The 19921-nt window shown below is 46.3% G+C and overlaps 1 protein-coding gene across 7 annotated transcripts in view; it reads right to left on the bottom strand.

The window, feature by feature from the left end:
- Positions 1–19921, bottom strand: part of CSMD2 (CUB and Sushi multiple domains 2) — a 541235-nt gene that overhangs the window by 79434 nt on the left and 441880 nt on the right. For all 7 annotated transcript variants that reach the window (XM_073317325.2, XM_073317326.2, XM_073317333.2 and 4 more), the window contains 5 exons: positions 17829–17945; positions 15653–15862; positions 12988–13176; positions 8594–8771; positions 6492–6637 (listed from right to left, as the gene is read on the bottom strand). In XM_073317325.2, the coding sequence (XP_073173426.2) occupies positions 6492–6637; positions 8594–8771; positions 12988–13176; positions 15653–15862; positions 17829–17945 (840 nt within the window). The remainder of the gene's footprint in view (positions 1–6491; positions 6638–8593; positions 8772–12987; positions 13177–15652; positions 15863–17828; positions 17946–19921) is intronic.

Below are 19921 nucleotides of genomic sequence, written 5' to 3'. Positions count from 1 at the left end.
GTTTTCTGCCTGTTACAACAATTTCTAAAACACCCTGCTGTCTACTAACTCCCCATTGTCCAATGACTGCAGAGGACCCCTCGCCCCACCTTGTCTCTCGCTGGTCCTTGGGATGGTGTCTGTGTCGAGAATCAGCACCATGGAGAGCACACGATGCAGCACCTCTGCTCCCAGGAAACAGGTGAATGGGAGGAGAGTGAAAGGAAGAATACTATATGATGTTGGGCTGTGGCAATTTGTTCACAAGAACATCTTCCTCATCAGTCTTGGTCTGCCTAGAATGCCATCTATAGCACACTACACACCTTCCACGCCCGAAGTCACTGGGAAGAAAGCTCTTTATTTGTATGCAAAGAGTAGAGGGCTTAGTTCATGGACAGATAAAGGGTGACTGGTGTTTACTGAGTGACTCCTGTGCTGAGGTGATGGGATCATCCACAGAGTCTGGGATACTTCGTGGAAGAGACTGGGCAACCTCAATTGGATTAGGTCAATCTGGGAATAACCAGGATGGGTGGAAATCTTGTTCTGCTCTCCAGCTAACTGAATAACTCACAATGAATAATTTTTCTGAGAATTTCATCTTTGGTCCCTGCCCTTGAACTGAGATTGCAAAATTCACTGATTTGTAACTTGGAATTATTCATTGTTTTATTCTGCAAATAATTCCTGGGATGCAGCTGGATTAAACTTCCAATGGAAAATATTAAAATTGAAGAGGCAGGTTGCAGTGTACAGTGTAACTTCCCTGGTATGTGATGTAAAAACAATAGTGCAGGTTTGAACCAGATGTTTAATTCTACATTTCTCAGCTGGCGCTGTGTTGGTGAAATAAAGAAGCCACCCAGCCAGGGAACAAAAACAAAACCGTTTGATTTATGAGCCAGGCCAAACACAACAAAGAGCAAATTTTACAATCGAACATACAGCCTGAAATGAACTATCAGCAAATATTCTACAACTTGAGCAAAATAATTTGCTGCTCACCAACAGATGCTCGAATCCCTATGGAGATGAACACACAAGGGATGTGAACATGGTTAAAACATCTGCTTTTGGATCTGAGTAACTCTTCTTGGAAAGCATTTTCTGAGGTTAGTCCTATTCTATTATACTCCTCCCACCAAGCCTGGGCCACCATAAACTTCTCTGCAATTGGTGTCAGCCTGCTAAGACCAGATGTACATGATCCACCTACTAGAGAGGAGCTAATTTTCACTAATTCTACAAAGCTCGTGGAAACGGCAGCAGATGAACAGTGTTCCAAAGACTTTATTATAATGTATTTAGATGCCTAAATTAGGATTTAGTTGCTTAACTTTAGACACCCACTCACCCCTCTCTGTGCCTCAGTTTCCCCATCTATATGTTTGGGGTACAACAACCCTCCCCACTTCAGTAGAGAGGTTGTGAGGCTCAATTAATGTTTATAACATGTTTGGAAAGAATTGGATGAAAAGGGTGATTTATTTTTACCCATGCACAGCCTACGGGCAGTGCATGGCCCAACGTTTGCAAAAGAAAAAAAAATCCTGACATCATAATGAGCTAAGCTTGAACAGAGAAGATCAAAGGGAACTGTCAGCTCTGTAATTCTGTGAGATGCCTTCTATATAAAGTTCTTTGCAACTTATCAAAAAGTTACAGTAAAATGATGAGCTAATGAGCAGGAGAACAATGCATGTTCCAGAGATCTGGGCAGTTTAACTGCCGAACCTGTCACTTCTCCTGCAAAGCTTCTTTGGTCATGGAGGAATAAAAGGGGTGGGGAGCAAATGGGAGTGAATTTCCCATCAGCCATTTTGTCAAGCTCCCTGAAATAAACAGTTGCTTGAAGATTCCAAACCTTTGTTCCCCTGAACACTCCGCCTCTGGATAAACAACAGGTGCTTTATTATGGCCAACACAAAACAAGGAGAGGGAGAAAAAGCCCCAGAAGAAAGAGCAAAGGTCGGACAACTGTTTTAATGGCAGAAGCATCTCTGCAAAGATTTATTTTAATTGAAATAAAACTCCACGCTAGCGGTATGTCTGTACTGCAATCGGGGAGTGTGACTGCGGCTTGTGGACACACCTGAGCTAGCTTTAATCCAGCTAATTTGGGGTACCAGAACAGGGAAGCAGTGGACGCCTGGAAGCCTGGGTGCTTAACTCAGGAGGTGAGCCCACGCTGAAGTGTGGGCTGCAGCTACTTCACTGCTCCAGTACCCGAGCCAGCGCCATTAAAGCTAGCTCATGTATGTCCACCCTGTTGATCTCAGTGTAGACATAAGTGGCAGACTGGGCTTTAGGCCAAGATTTTCAACAGCGATAGATTATTCCATTTTGGGGAGCTCAATGCGAGCCACCATAAAGGGGCCTGATTTTCAGAGTCTGGGTACTCAGCACTTTCTCTCAGCGGCCCCCTTTAAGTAGGTGGTACCATGGTGGGACTCAAAAATCCCAGGTTCTAATCTCAGCCCAGCCACTGACCTGCTATGTGACCATGTGAAAATTTCTCTGCCTCTGTGTTCCCTCCCAACCTCTGCCTTCTCTATAAAGACTATGAACTCTTTGAGGCAGGGACTGCCTCTCACTAGGTATGCACAGCGCCTAGCGGGAGGAAGCTCTGATCTTAGCTGTAGGTGCAATAGTAAAAGAGAGAATAATTTCCTTCCCTTTATGTCAGAGTGGAATAAAGATTCCAGAGTCCAAGGCTGAATTAATCCCCTTGATTGTGGAATATAAAAAAAAAAAAAAAACCCGGCGGAAATCCAAACAACACACCTAGGAGAGACAGAGAGAAATGCTATTTGCAAGCTTTAAAATGGATGTTTGACAGTGGAGAATAAAAAAAAAAACCCCGACAAAAATTAAATTAAATGCTATTTTAAAAGTGCTTGACAGCATCTATTTAAGTGGAGAGATAACCTTGCAATTGGAGCATCAATCTCTATTCCTTAATGGGCTACATTTCAATACAGGGCCACGACTAAGTTGGTTTCAGCATCTGGATAACACAGCACTGATAAACCTTCCTCTGAAAGCACCCTGATGTGCGTGTTTGAAACACCACTGAGACCCACCCTTGAGTTACTGTGCCATAAACACCCTTTCCCATCACATTCACACATCAGGTTCTTGGGCTGTAACCTGGAATAAGCATTTCATAATAGGTGCAACGTCATCAAGTTTCAAGGATGCTGCCAACCATTCAGCCTCCCTGAATCACTCCTTTTCCAGGAGATGCTTCCCTGTAGGTGTTTAAAGGGGGAATGGTTCCCGTAAGCAGATGATGCTCATCATTGCGTTGGGGAAGATATTTAATGGGATGTCTTGTGTGCCCAATCTAAGCAAGTCTGTGCATGCACAAAGAGAAAAATTCTGCTCTCAGTTACATCGTGGCAGACCCAGGAGAAACGCTGTGGAACTCAGTGGACTTTCTGTAGACTTACACTGGCATATGGTAGGCACTGTCAATGAATCCACTCACTTTGGTCAATCAGGGAGCCACCTGCGAGCAAATTTTCTGCGGTACCATGTGCAACTGATCCACTGAAGTATACAAAGCTTGTGCAGAATGTGACCCAATGTCTTTTTATCATGGTGTTTGCACAGAGAAGAAACACTGCAGAGCTGTGGCTAGGCATTAATAGTAAAAGCATTTAGTCCTCCAGAGAGATGGTTGCAGAGCATTAAACAGAACCCAGGCCTTGTGCCTCCCCCCACACTACGATGAAGATTAGCACTGGAACTGAATGATTTGGAGAGGGCTAAACAGCCGGCAGTCAATCTTTAAATACTTTGTGGAAGTTGGGTGCTCAGGATGAGGGTGAAGGTATGAGTTGGTAGAAGGAAGGTGCCTGAGGCTGAAATGGGGATCAGATGAGTGGAATGAATATTGGATGATTCAGCTGCTTATTTCCTTGTTGTTTTCTGGTTAGCTTTGGTGGGATAGGTGATCTAAGCAACCTTAATTCCATGAACACAGCTGCAGACAATTTCTGATAGGTCATTTTTAAAAAATGAAAATTCTCTCTGAAATTCTGAATTTCAATGAAAAAATAATGGATGAAATGTATGTGCTTTTTTTGCATTTTTCAACCAGTTCAATCAATGAAGTTTTTAGCCACAGTTTATACTGAGGTTCCATTTTTATGTATTTTATAAAGCGGTTAATAAACTAGTAATAGATGCTTTAATAGATAGTTAAGCAACTGCTCCTGAGTCCAATTGCTCACAACCAGAGTTTATAACTAGGCTTTGCACAATTTGATTTTTATCAGTTTAAATATTCACAATTGTGCAATATGGACATTGAGATTTTCTTCTGATTTGTATCCATTTAAATTTTCACAATTGTGGGAAATTATTGGGGGGGGGGTGTCAGATGCTGTGGGGCTAGACACTAGTTATTTGAGGATAGCAGATGCTGAGATTCAAAGAGTTAATGCTTTACAACCATTAAAACACAAATGGCCAAAATAATAAAAGAAAATATCCTTAAATCAAACTCTAATAAGTTATTGAGCAGGATGTTTCTTACTTTGCCCAACTGTAACTTCAGTTATTATCAAAATACTTTTTAATCTGTGTACGGTGAAATCGACATTTCATGACATTTACCGATAAAAGTCTAATCCTTCCAAGCCTGCTTATAACCATCTATAGCATCTTCTGCTGAGGTGCTTAGATACATACTACTCATGACCAGAACATGCTCCTTAGACATCTGCTTGGGCCTAATTATTAGGCCTGACCCGGACCCAAGCCCACCCAACCTGATCCAAGAGGGTAGAGTCATTTTCAAACCTGACCGAGCACCGACTCTTGTCCCTGAGCCTGGGTCAGCGCCATGGCTGCCTGCTGCCCATGGGGTCGGCTGTCCTCCTATGGCTTTGGCGTGGGCAGCAAAGTGCTGTGCTGTGCGTGTCCTGCAAACTGAGCAGTGTTGGGATTCCTTGGCACACTCACTGTGCACACTCATACACACAGGGCACAGTGAGCGACTGCACATCAACTCCCCTGGCAGCAGGAAAAGAGCTGAGCTGACCCGATCAGGTCTGGTTGTTTTCCCAATCGCCTCGCACCTGACAGTTATAGTGGGGTTAGGGTGGGTTCAGGTCAGATGCAGGGCTCAAATGCTTGTGACATCTTATTAATCACTTACTCGTCCATTATAGAATTATAGGGCTGAAAGGGACCACAAGGGTTATCTAGTCTAACTTCCCACCAAGATGCAGGACTTGTGTCTAAACCATTTAATAACAATACCTGACTCTTATGCAATACTTATCTTAAGATCACAAAGAACATTCAGAAAAATAACTTTAATATAAAACTTGAATATAAATATATTCTGGTGGGCTTTCACTCTAGTAACCCTGGTCTCTAACTCCCAGTAAAAGAAGTGTCAATTGAATTGCAGTGGGATTTATGTACTGCTCCCTTCCATTGTCAGATTTTCTGTATTTTTTTTTGCATAACTGTTAAACACACATCTCTTGTGCATTAATACACACCTTATTGTGTTTTGCAGTAATCAGGCAATTCCCCCAGAAGCCTAGCAAAGATTCTTTAAAATTAGCCTGGCCATGTAACACTGGCCTTTCCATTATCGGACATAATATTTGGTGTTCTGTACAGACTGGCATGTAACTGATATTAGACTTTGTTGCAGTTGTTACAAGTGAATTATTGTGGTGAGTGGAAGGTCCTGTTCACATTTTCCGAACTCCCAGAATTGTCACAGGTTCTTGTTTGCTAATCCAATTTAAAGTTGGACTCTTGTTTAGTGATGGGGTGAAAATGCTCTTATTTCAGCGTCATACCTAACATTTCTCGAGCATGCGCCTCACTCAGACGCAAGAATCCCCAAATAATTTAAGGAATCATTTCTCTCACTGGGAAATGAAGCCACCTCTGGGCTGGAACGTGACTGTGGTTTAATAAAGCACATCACGGCTACCCAACCAGTTTAGCCTGGGATTGGAAGAATACCACCATATCCAACTGAAATTGCAAGCAGTGGGAGTGTTAGGGACCAAAATGGATTTACACAAAATAGAATTTGCCCAGGAGAGCAGTATTAACAGTTGTCACCTTGTGAGATATGCCATAGGATCTTTCACAGCTGCTAGTTTGCAGGAGTTTGATTTGTGCTCTGATTATCAGGAAGTTGCTGATATATTTCTACCTCTGCATGGTGTATACATTCTTCCTTTGCATGTGCAATTATAAGTGTGTGCATAAGGCAGGCATTTGCACATGCAAAATTGCACAGAGACCGCAGGTCTCAACTTTCTGAGAGCCAGACCCTTTATGATAGGTCTCATCTGAAAGATGGTGCTTCAAGCAGCAGGGTATTTTTTGTATCTTGCACTCTAAATAGTTCCCTTTCACGAGCATTATTCCTCCTCCTGATGACCCACAACTGGCCCAGACCCCTCTACATCCTGCAAAATTGTGGGGCAAGAAGTTAAAACACAGGCTGCTCAATGAGCAATACAGACCATAGAAATAGATAGCAAAGATCCCTCCGTTGGCTGCATCACTGTGGAATTTCATCAAGATCTGATTAGAGGAGCTTTGGGCAGATTTCTTCACTGAGTTCCCCGTGAACATGCCCAGCTGTGGGGCTGTTTGCTGTGGTCCATCCCTGAAAGCACAAGTCAGAAAGAACACAACCAAATTACACCTTTCCCCATATCCCAGGTTGGGACCAGCCTCTTGGCACTCCGATGCACACATACACACAACCTCCTGTTCTTTCCTGCCCTATCTTTGTTTTCACACCCCAATCTGCGACATTAGGTTTCCCGTGACTCCTTCGGCAGCCAATAACTTCACTTCCAGAGTGGTACAAGTGGATTCGTCCCAGGTTGGCCCATATAATTGCAGGCAATAGGGACTCCAGATGTGACCAATAATCTGCTTCTGAAGAAAGGCTTCATCTCCGCCTTCTGAACTTTCATCACCTGCCTTTGGAGAATTAAGGCCAGATGTTCCAAAGAGCTCTGCACTTCGGTGCACAGTGGATGCTGAGCTCCTTCTAACGTCCAGCTCCAACAGTGCGCACTGAGCACTTGAAAATGTACCTCTGAGCTCTTTAGGAGGTTTGGCCCCATGTGCCCCCCTCAATGGACCAATGTGGGTGGAGTTATTGTTGTGCCGTGCATGACTTATCCTCCCATCTCCTAAGGGGAGATGAAGATCCTACCCTGCCATGCTCCTGGAGCCAAATTCTCAGCTGATGTAAATCAGCATAGCTACACTGACTTTGGTGGAGCTACGCCCATTTACACCAGCTAAAGACCTGGCTCCCGATCTCTGGGAGCTTGCGTTTGAACCCAGCTCTCCATCCCTGATGCAATGCCGTGCCCTTGCTCTGAGTGAAAGTGTTCTTTGATTTCACTTTGGACTGTTCAGCTACTTATGTCTGATGACAAAGCAAAAGCTAAAGAGGACACCAGCAAATGTCGTATTTCCCCACTGTTCTATATCTATCCAGTACCACAAAGTCGTTCTGCAAACGAATAAACAAGCCTGGGAAAACCTCTGCTGGGGAAATCTGAAGCGAAAGGCAATTCCTATTATGCTAGTTTGAACCAGATTCATTTCCTCTAAATTCAGCTTGAAGGAAAGACCCCATTTGCCATTCATAAAAGTATCCTCTGTCAAGCCCCTTTGGCTGCCAGAGAGATTTTCTCTTATTTCGTTTAGCAGAGCATTTCAGAGATGAAGGGCCGTGCTGAGGAGAGAATCCAGCAGGAGGAGGTTACCTGTAACCTAACAATGTCCAGTCTCAGCTGGGATGATGTCCTGCATTTGCCCCCAGCAGAGATGCAGCGTCTAGAGAGAGTAATTGGGTCAGACTGGATGCAAGAGGGCTGCATTTGTTTAAACTGCGCACAGCATGGGTTTGATTTCTTTGTTTTTGAACAGGTGGTGATCACAGAATTAGGACTCGGAGAGACTCACTGCCACTCAGTCGCTAGACAGTATTTATCCTCCAGGGGCCAAATCTTTGGTCGGTGTAAACGGCATAACTTTAATGAAGTCAATGGGAAAAAGATGGTGAGAGCTCAAAGTCACTGGAGCTACAGCCAACGTACATCGGCTGAGGATCCATCTACAGATCTTTGTCCAGTCCCACATGAAGGGGGTTTCCACCAGTTCCTTTAGGAAACCAGACCATGTTCAGTCTCATTCCCCTTGGGGACTTTTCATTTGAAATCCAGCCAGAGTTTTAGGTTAAGATCACAGAAGCTAAGTTTGGAGAAGATCTCTCAGCTCATCTTGACCATTCCCCTAAGCCAACACAGCACAAGGTTCTATGGAGAAAGGGCCGATCAGATACAGAGCTGATACTTACTAGGCCAAATTCCCATCACTCCTAGCTATATTCCAAACCTCACCCTGAAGCATTCTTCTCCCCCCCGAATGCTTCATAATGGCCTCGTCCAGCAAAGCACTCAAGCACTTGAATAACACCATTGAAGTCAATGGAACTTTTCCCGTGCGTGCGTGCTTTGCTGAACGGGGGCCCAAATCCCTACAGATCAGGCAGACAGACCAACCAAGTCAGCTCTCATGCTCCCGCCGAGGCACCCACCAGATGGTGATGAAGTCATTGTAGGGCTCCGTTTGCAGCAGTGTAAAGTTGAGATGAATCCCATACCCTGCAGGCACCGTGACGAGCCAGGCGCAGTCCTGGGAATTGGGGTACTGGTTGGGGAAGCCTGGGGAGTAGATGGTGCCATTCTGGGTGGTGATATTTCCTCCGCATGGGACTGCACGGAATTAACAATGAACAGAAACACAAGTACAATTAACAAACCCCTCCTGGATCCCCTGCCCCTCTTTGCCTTCCCTCCCTTCCTCCCCTTGCGGTGAACCTCCTCCCTCCAGCTGAGCAGAGATGGATGCACAACTCACTCCTGTGCCCAACGATGCTGATCTCCTCAACCCTACTGGACGATTCAGGGGTGATCCGAGAATCAGAGGCTGATCCAGATGTCTAACTATAGCTCCCAGCTCCCCTCAGCCCAGAGTGCTCAAGATAAAGGCAAGATTTAAACTCCACAGTGTCAACAGGGAATAAGCCAGCACTGAGGGGCTGCAGTGACTGGTCTCAACAAATACACGAGATGACAGAACTAGAGCAATTAGACAAGACAGCGGTTGTGATTACACATGGATCCAACCCAAAACCCTGGACTGAACCCAATATGCACGTTAGGAATCTGTGGATCCTGTCCCAAACTTTTCAGCTCCATCCTGTTACAGTAAACCCTGCTTAGTGCCTCGGGGCTGGATGGAAACAATCAGAGGCTTTTGGTACCCAGTTGACAACCAGGTGCGCTGAGAAACCACACCTTGTGCTCCAATCCAGGGACTAGGGCTCACCAGCTGTGTGTACCCATGGGGAACAGCATGCTCCTGAACCTGTCAGTGGGCAAAACTATCCAACCATAAATACCACGACCTGGGCCAGAGCTGCTGAACAGCTGGTGTTTTAGAGAGCGGATCTGAGAGCAGGGGTGGGGGTTATTAGTAGTTATTATTTGCATGACAGCAGCACCTCTACCCTAACTGAGATCTGGGGCACACTGTGCCGGATGCTCCACACACCCCCACGAGCTTGTAAGCTAAACAGTCGGGACAAACAAAGAATGGGAGGGAAACAGAGAGGTGATGTGACCTGCCTAGAGACACACAGCCGATGAGTGGCAGACAGGAAACAGACCCCAGGCTTCCTGAGTCCCACATCTAGGCTTTACCCACTGCATCATGCTGCCTCTCTAGGACGCATGATTTCTGGTACAGAACGTTTTCCAATCTGCTTGGAACAGCGCTGGTGGATTTGCAGCGCGTGATTAGCCCCCTGCAGACAGGACTGTCTCTCACACCTTGTGCGCCTGATTCTCCTCTTGCTTACGCACAGCGTTTCATGCCGGAGTTGCTCCATTGACTTCAAGGGAGTTATTTCCAATTAATGGTGTAAATCAGATCTGAGGCAGGCCCTGTGTATTTAGTGCCTAATCCCGCTTTGCCTGTTCACGTGAGCAGTCCAAGTGAGAGTGTGTACACACACACACACACACACACTTACTTTATATAACAAGGATGAGATTTGCAAAACCACCTTGGAGATTGGGATGCTCAATTCCTCTCAATTGTAATAAAACCCGTGCAACCCCGTGACTCCCAAGGGAATCCCTTCAGTAGCTTTAGAAATCTCAGCCTCTACTGATTTATTTCAAAATCACTGCTTCTCTTACAGTTCAATGGACTTTTCACTGTGACCTGCACGGGAAGGGGAGATTGATGGACGAGGGCAACTATTACTCACGGGCAGCTTCTATGCAAAAATAGACAGCGATTGGTGGTTGTGTTTAAGAAAGAAAGTATCTGGAAAGGGAGCGTTTGCAATGATATTAATAGTGCTAACAATCCAGCGTGCACAGTGACTCCTCAGCAAAAACACCCCCCCCACCCACAACTGGACTTAACCACCTCTTCCTGTGCCTAAGTATGTGGCCCCTGAAGCGTCACGTTTAGAAGTACTGTAGGACATGCCAATTGCTTTGTACTCCCTTCCTCGTGGTGTAGCAGGGTTCTTGCTAAAGAAAGCAAGCAGGGATGAAAGACAGGGCTGGATGGAAAATGTGGGCAGAATGGTTATTCAAATACCTTAGGGGCTCGCTCCTGCTACCTTCAAGGCACAGTGAAGTCAACGAGCATTGAGGGTGTGCTGCATCTGCAGCTCAGCCCCTTGCAGGACGGAGCGCTAATGGGCGGATATTCAGCCACATCTGCAGCAGGTGTATATCACCAGAGCTCCACTGAAGTCAACTGACACCAGCTGAGGATGTGGCCCTCTATGTTTTATGTCCTCTAGGGCTAAGGAGTCTTGATTCAAAAGAGAAAAACAAACGCAGCTCCCCAATACAAGGCAAGTTTGGGAGCAACTGGTCCAAAGAGACTGGTAGAAGCCATCCTGCTTACAGGGGGAATCATCAATAACCAGGCTTGCACTTCTTAAGGTTTCATATAAAAGACCCCTCTACAGTAAACTGCACAGAACTCAATCTCTCTCTCTTGAAATGATGAAAGGCCAAGATAGCCTTGCTGGGGTTTGAACAGAGAAACTACACATTTCAGACTTGATGTCAAGAACACCAAGCCATTCACTCCGGCTAACACCCTGAAACCACTCTTGGAAATCAGAGCTGCAGACACAAGTCTTGCAAATGGAGCCTCTTGCTAAGATCATTAAAGAATTCCGCCTCCAACAGGGAAAGATTCAGCAGCATTTTAGTGATGCAGCCATCGCTGCATAAGGGAGACCAGACTGCGCATTGACACAACCCTACTACTGAATCCCGATAGCTGCAAGGGTCTTTTCTCAGCAGGGGCTCAGCACAGTGGGGGTGATTAAATTTACTTCAGCGCAGTACTGGGTGTTGCAAACACAAAGTGCGGAGCTGATCAAAGCCCCAGTTCTTTACCTTAGTTATTTAGCTGCTCCGACACATCATAAAGTTCTGACTTTGATAGGTGTTTGAATGGGAAAAAGGCAAAACTTATTTAGAACAATAAAACACTGTTTGAATCAGGCTCAGTGTCAGCATGAAATAGCAGGCTGGGAAAGAAGGAAAAGTTAAAAAAAATAGAAAGAAAACCAGGCAGAGAATGCTGGCCCTGTGTGGCCATAAACCTGTCCAAGAGCCGGCAGTAATTTCTCAGGGGTTAATAAATCAGCAAAACGATGATGGTTTCTTAGCATAAGCAGGGAGCACAGATTCTGAAGTTGCCACGTGACAGTGCTCAGGGAAACGTGCTCTGTGGGGAGCTTGCAGAGAAGACAAATCAATGCATTTGCAATGTGGAGCCATTGTCCCTGGAGAGGTTAAGAATGGATGAGACCTGGGTTCTAATTTTTGTCTCTGCCACTGAGTTGCTGGGTGACCATTGGCAAGTCACTTGAACGCTTTGTGTTTCAGCTTCCCTCATCTGTACAATAGACTTAATAATAATACACAAGGCAGTGGAGCTGAGAGGGTTAGATAATTAATATCTGTGAAGCCCACTTCTATCCGTGGAAGACAGGCGCTATGGGACTGGTTCACAGAGGTTCTGACAATGGGTGCTTTAAGTGCTCAGCACTTTCAAAAAGCAGGCATGTTTTTCTCAGGGCCATATACTGCCTTATTGCACAAGCACTACTCCCACTGACAGTCAGCGACGGAACAAGCAAAGAACAAAATGCTGCTAGCCAGAGAGGGGCTTGACTCATAACCCCAGATGCAAACACACCCTAACTCTGGAAGATGAACCCAGGTCTGGGTGTGAATTTCGCCACTCGCCCACACCTCCCAAAGTGGGCTGACCCCAACTCACTGATCCTAACACTACCAGGGTCGAGACCTGTAGCCGTACGACACAGCTCAGGCCTGTCTCTAGCAGCAGCTTGTGTTTCCAGAGAAACTTGCATCCTGTAGGATCACAAAGCACTTTAGGTTTTACAAATGTAAAGGGCCGTGGTCTGTACAAACTACAATGCAATGTAGCTGGCTCTGGGGTGAGACAAAGCAGCTGTTAAACAGTGCACAGCAACGCTACACAAAGGCTTAGGAAAGGAAGAGCTATGCCCTCGAGGACCACATGCATATAACAAAGAAACTGCAGACCATATTTTTATCTCTTCTATTGGATCCTCCACTATCACTGAGCTGCTGTTCTGAGCTTGTTCCCTTCCCACTAATCAGCATCGGCACAAAGCCAGACTGCATATGAGTTTGAATGAACCTGAGTCAGCAATCTGGGCTTTGACCTAGAAAGAAGGTGGATTTAAAATACCAAGGCAATGTCATTTCCTCCTTCCTCCCAGCTGATCCATCAAAATCAAAGGCAAGCAAGTTACCAGAAGCCAGTACTGAGCAGACTCCTCGGGCTACCCAGAAAATCCCCATGATATTCAAAGGTGACCCAATAAAGTCGTACCTTCACACCTGGGCAGTGGGTGGTCCCAATTCCTATTGGTCCCATGCTGACATGTCAGGACTGGGTGGCCAATCAGCTGGTATCCAGGAAGGCACTCAAAAGATACGGACTGGCCAACATTGTAACCGGCTCCTCTCACAATGCCATTGGCAAAAGGCTCAGGGTCAGGACACTCTTGGAGTTCATAGGCTGGAAATACAATAAGGAGACAAGTTCTGTATTTCATGCTTTCCTCTAAGGGCTGGAGTCATTTTCCCCTCCTGCCAAGGGTTTCGTAGTGCTCGAGCCACCATCCTCACCATATCTTGGATGTCACTCTAGAGGATGGAGGTTTAATGCGTGCAGAGGAAATGGGGCATGGGAGAGACGGCCAAAATGTCACCCCAATGGACAAAAATCCCTAGATAAATGCATGTCCTATGGCAGTAAATACCCCTTTCCTCCCTGCTTCATAGCTGGATTTAGGACCAGAAGGGCTTGAAGCTATATAAAAGTGGTCTGATCCGGGATGGCAATTCCCACATAAAAATCTACCCCTTGGCATGATTAGGGATTTCGGGTGAAATTCTGGCCCCACTGATTTCACTGGGAATTTTGCCATTGACTGCAGTGCGGCCAGAATGCCACTGTTAGATTCTTCACAATGCTTGATGGTTTTGGTTTGGTTTCGTTTTGGGTTTTTTTTTGGTTTTTGGTTTTTTTTAAGAGTGGTGACTCTATAAAGGGTTTAAAGAGCCAAACATTCTTCTGATCGATAGCGATTAGAAAATCCTGCTACTTGTGGCAGGCATGGTCACGGAGCAATGGGCCCCGCTCTTGGTTTATCCTGTCTCTATGAGGCCTATGTCCACTGGGTCAACCCACAGCTCGCTTCTAATGGGGGAAATCTGCCAGGTTTTTCAACAAAATGGAAGTGGTTTTGGTGATAAATGGATGGCAGTTGGCTAACATGCGCTGCCTGTCACGATGAGTTATTATTGGTCAGCACAGCCAGATCTAATTTTCATAGCAATTTCCATGAGATTACCCATGGTGCCTTGGACTGTGCTTTTCCCCCTAAATCGTACAACAGCGCATGAGTTATATGGTATACGCACGGGAAAGCCAAAGGAAAATTAATGTTTTCAATTAGGTCTGAGTAGCTGCTTTTAGTGCTATTTCTGGGGAGTCTGCCCTTTGCCAGCCTTTGGCTGCATCACAGGGACAGAGAGATATGCTCTGCCTTTTCCACTCATAGTTTGCCTCTCTTCTGTGGCGGCAGGATCACTCAGCTCCCAGCTGCGGCACATTGAAGTCCATCTCCTTTGTTACACAACACACAGCTCCCCTGCATGACACCTGGTCCCTTCAATGCTCGAATCCCCCAAGGACGGGGACGCAGAGAAGGCCGAGTGTTTTGGGAAATGTAGTACTCACGAGAGCTCCGGATTGACAGCCCTGCAGACTCAGATATACACTGACCCATTCCGCTTGAGGTACATATAGAAATGTGGCTGTTTCTAGGTATATAAATGGAAATCTGCTTCTTTGGTCTGCTCAGCTCTTGGCTTCTTTTAATGAGGCTGCCAGTGTATTGCAATGACCAATGTGCCCCTCCGCAGAGAGGCCAACAGGCGAATAAGCCATGAGACTCAACAGCCTGAGAGACGGCCCTTCCAAAGGCACATTGGTCAAGGGACATTGTGAGGGGAAACAGCACAGCTGTTGCCCATGCTGCAGCTGGATGAACCAAGGAATCCAGGGCTGTCAACCCAGCGCCTTCCAAAATCAGAAAATCCACTCTGAGAAGTTTGAACAAAAAACACCCAGAGAGCTCCTGCCCAGAGGGTTTCACAGACTCACAGGAATTCACTGCTCAGGGGCCTACATGTTTAACAGCAACTAGGGATCGGGGGTGCTCAATTTTTCAGGTGCCTGACTTAAGACACCTTAAACGGGGCTTGATTTTGAGAGAGTTGAGCCCCGTCCCCCTGAAAATCATGACTCCCTGTAAGATGATCTCAAGCTGAGGATGCAAAACCAGAGGCTCTTCAAATTCACTGGTCACTTGTGAAACTTTAGGCCAGGGTTTGCTTATTAATTGGTGCTAATTTATTTCTCTGCCCCCACTCTCATTCTCGGTTAAGATTCTCAAACCATGCCCAGCTCCATGGCATATGAATATTCAATTAAACTACTGCGTCTCTTTTCTTTAAAATGCACAGTTCCCCTATCCACAGCCCATATCAGCACAAATCAAGAGTGCATCACAGCTCTAGGAAACAGAGAGGAGCTTTCAGGATCCTAACTTTACTTTTGACCCTGAAAGACGAGCACCTGCAAAATTCCAAGGCAAAGTTGTGTCCATTGGGGACGACTTCTTACGACGCACGACAGTCTAGAGAGCCAAGATCAAAGTGAGTCTGGCCAGAATTAATTCTGAGGCATTTCACTGTTACAAAGCACTACGGGAACATTTGTTATTTGCCTTAGGCAACAGCAGGATGAACGGAACCCAGCTATTAGGATTAAGTATGGATCTCATGTAACACCTTTCCACTAATTTGGATTAAGTCCTCATGGTACTAATTCAACAAAAGAGCAGCTCTTATTCCATCTGCTCCCTCTCCAGTGCCAGCCCTGGGGACAGGATTCTCCCTCCCTGCTTGTTTGGTGGCCTTGTTACCTTGGTATTCCAGCTTAAATCCTGGCTTGTTTTGCGAATGGTCACTGTGGAAGTACACGGTTGTCTCGTGTGACGTCGACAGCAGGGAGCCTGGGATTTCAGTGCCACTGAACCTGCCAATCACATTACTGGTGTCGTAAGGTCCATTCCGGATTTCAATGAAGTCGTGGTTCGGCTCGGTGGAGAAGTTCAGAAACTGGATGTGGGCACCTGAGAAGGAGAAGAGGAGGAGGAGGAGAAGAAATAAACGCAACGGTCAAGTCAGTCTGCTAGTTCGGAAATCGGCAAATACTGGTGGATCAAGCAGCAGGACCTGGAACCTTACTCATCAAGTTTCAGAGTAGCAGCCGTGTTAGTCTGTATTCGCAAAAAGAAAAGGAGGACTTGTGGCACCTTAGAGACTAACAAATTTATCTGAGCATAAGCTTTCGTGAGCTACAGCTCACTTCACTGGAATGCATCCTATGAAGTGAGCTGTAGCTCACCAAAGCTTATGCTCAAATAAATTGGTTAGTCTCTAAGGTGCCACAAGTCCTCCTTTTCTTATATTCATCAAGTGTCTGATGCCAGAATGAGCCTGATGGTGAATGTACCGGGTGCATGCAGGTGGACTCAAGGAACCTGTTTATATGCAGGTAGAATACATTTGTTGTGCTGCTGAATGTCCCAGGAACGTCCAGACAGAAAGCACTTGTTGTTCCGACTATACCAGCAAGGCTCTATCATTCCTGTTATTTCAGTGGGGTGCTGCAACACAGCAGGCAAAGTGGACACGTAGCTGGAGCGTTGAACATTTGTACTCTTTTTCAAAATCATTCACCCCACTGTTTCAGTGGGAACCACTGCTTAAGAACATAGGCCCTTTGGGTATGTCTACATTGTACACGAGGCTCAGGCTCGGACTCGGGTGTGAGCCCAACCACACACAAATCCATCAGACTCGGGTCAGCAAGCACTCAGGACCCAGGTCCTAAGATCTGGCTAGCTGGATGGGTGAGAGCCTGAGTGCAGCTGTGACTCGGGTCCAAGCCCTGTCACTTTGTAGTGTGGATGCAGGTCATGCTGTAGACCCAAGTCAGAAGGTCTGTGCAGTACAGTATGGACATGTTAGCATGGCTGAAAGACCCAGGTCCAGCAATTGCAAACCCAGATTTACAAAGCAGCCTGGACGCTCAAGCCTGGGCATGGAAACAGTGAGTCCACAAGCCCGAGTCTCACAAACATGGCTTAGTGGACAGAGTAGACACACCCTTTATGTCCAAACCTCCAGCCACACACATCATGAAATAGGCTCACGCCTTACTTTACCTCCATCCAGAGAGAGAGAAAGAGAGGAGTCCCTCTATTACTAGAAGTTCTCAACCTATTTACCAGTGTGGGCTGCATATGTGGCCCAGAATGTGTTACGTGGGTCGCATCCAGTACTACCTATATGGCCCTGAGGATGTCACATTGGCCACAGCTCTGTGCTGACTGAGCTGCAAGCGGCCCATGGGCTGCGGGTTGAGAACCGCTGGCTCAGACCAATGCTCTCTCAGGGATAATTTCAGCATGGGGACTGGATCACCACTTCCGCTGCCTTGTGAAGACCAGGTTTCTGACAGAAATGAGTCAGACAAACTCTCCCAGCCTGCACAGACAGCGTGAGAGTTTAGCATTCAGGCACCGCTGAGTGGGAGACAGTGATCTAATTGTATCTTGATTTGCTCTTTAAACAACTCAGCTGGCTTCCAATTGTTCTATAAGGGATGCTTCTCAAGCTAATGGCCCAGTGCTACTGGGGTTCCTACACTGCACTGTTTGGGGTTGGATTGTGACTGGGTCCTTAGCAGATGTGCTATGAGGAAGGGAGAAGGAGAGCACAAGGCAAATCTCTCCCCCTTTCCGTATGCTCTGGTGTGCAGCCGAGCCATGATCCGGGGGGCAAGCTGGGGTGCTGGGAGAGGCAAGGGTGTTGCACTCCTGACTGCACCCCAACATACAGAGGCATGCGTAATAACAACAAGGGGGAAAGCTTCAGTCCAGAAAACTCAGAAGTGACCCAGAGAATCAGCTGTATTTGCAGGTGCAGTGAGACCTTCCAGATTAACCCCTGAGTGTCTACCATCACTTAGGCCACAAGCAGAAATAGGTACCCAGAAGCAACAGTGTTCATCTGAAGAACTGGCAGCCTTACCGAACCCTACAGGCAGGGAGATCCTCCAGCTGCAGTCCATGTTACTGGGGTAGTTTCCTGGGAACCCAGGGCTCAAGATCACTCCTTCCATCTCTTCTGTGGTCCCACCGCATTGGGCTGTAAGATCGACAGGGGCCTGATGTTAATGGAAAGGATCTGGGGAAAGGTCGCTTACCATTTACACAGGGAGACAGCCACTGCCATCAATTTATTTTATGGAAAAGAAAAGAAAAATTCACCACAGAGCTAACATGATATTTGCCAAGCATCACCCTGATCACCCCCCTAGTACGTTGTATCTTTTTCCTGCCCTCTGTGTCTGACCTATTAAAGCTCTGATCCTGTGACTGGATCGATACCTCTGGTCACAGCATTGTTGTAAGGTGTTAGAAGCAGGGGGCACCTATTACCATGTGCATGTGCAGTATCAAACCCAGTGGGGCCTGTGAGTGGTAACGACTTAATTTCCTTAAATAAGGCACAAAATACAGCTAAGAAATCTATCTGTCTAGCCCCTTACGGTGATTCTGAATGCCTCTGCTTGATCCAAATCAAGATGGAACTGTTGGTATATTTAGCAAACTCTGGACAATTATAAATACAGAACAATTTGCATACGCAGTTGGCTCAAATGAAACCTCTACAAAGACCAATGCACAAACATCAAAACAAACAAGAAGACAGATTAAATTTCAACTCAAGACATCATCTTATCTGACTGACCTCTGCGTTACTCTTGTAATATGTTCCAATAACATGCACTCATATCCCTAATCCAATCTGACACTGAAGGTACAGATTTCCCTTTGTCCAGCATCTCACTATGCATGCTCACGTCTGACAATGCTTCTCTTGTAAGGGTTTCCCCCCACTTGATGTCTGTTTAACATAACTGCTCTTAAATTATGTAAAAGGAAAACATCTGGATTAAATAAACTGACAGCAGCCAGCAAGCCTTGCCAGGGAATTAATATGTTTTCTCCAGTGCTTTGGGGGCTTTTGTATAATGTCTGGAAATGAGAGAATGATGAAGAATCCAATCTCTGGTTTTACAGTGAGGTGAAAATTGTCATACTTGGGAGATGCTTGGCACACATACATAGAATTTCACACACACACACACACACTCTGAAAAAAGTTGCTAAGTTGCTTGATTTTCACTCAAGCAGGTGCAGGTGCTCAGCATCTCTAAAAACCAGGGCGACACAGCCTGCGGCAGCGAACCTCTAAGCCCGAATCGACACACTCAGGCTCATGGGGCTCAGGATACCACACTAAAAACAGCTGTGTAGACACAGTGGCTTGGGCTGGAGCTTGGACTCTGAAGTCTAGGCAGGGGGTGGGCTTCAGAGATTGAGCTGCAACTTAGAAGGGCTGTCTCCGCAGCTGTGTTGAGTGCGGTAAGCGCAAGCCCAAGTCTCTTGACTTGGGCTCAGAGGCTTGCTGTCGTGGGCTGTCACTGGCTGTGGAGATGTACCCTTATGTAAGGTGCTTCAGTATGGATCCAGCTGTAGACTCCTGGGCTTGAACAACCCAACCCCAGACGCACACTGTGTTCCTTTATTAAAACAGCAGTGACCGGGTCCTGCAAAGCAGTCGCCTCCCAGTGACATCACTGGGATTTGGAGGAGAGGAGAAGAGAAGTGGGAAGGTAGGTAGGTAGGTAGACGGGCAAGTATAGGGATGGACACACGGACGTAACTTTCCAGCACTACACTAAAGGGACAATCTGGCTCAAACACCAGTATTATTTGCATTGTGGTAACGCCTAGAAGCCTCAGTCATGGACCAGGGCCCCGTTGTGCTAGGCACTGTACAGACACTAATGTCTACAACAGGGTCTTGGTCCATGACTGAACTCCTCGGTGCTATGCCAACAGAAATACATCCTAGTAACAATAATGTAAGATTTTTTTGTTCTTGCATTAATCTTGGACGTCCCCGTGGCTGCAGACCCTGTTCCCAGCGCCTGAATTCCTTGACTATAATGCTGAGCCAAAGGGGTTCTGGCTCCTTTCTAAGCAGCTCCCATTGGCAGGTGTCCCATCCACTCACTTATTTCTGCTGTAAGTATCTCTCTATTTATTTCTGGC

This window comes from Lepidochelys kempii, chromosome 19 (assembly GCF_965140285.1).
Source record: "Lepidochelys kempii isolate rLepKem1 chromosome 19, rLepKem1.hap1, whole genome shotgun sequence".
NCBI lineage: Eukaryota > Metazoa > Chordata > Testudines > Cheloniidae > Lepidochelys > Lepidochelys kempii.
This window is presented reverse-complemented; position numbering and strand designations above follow the sequence as displayed.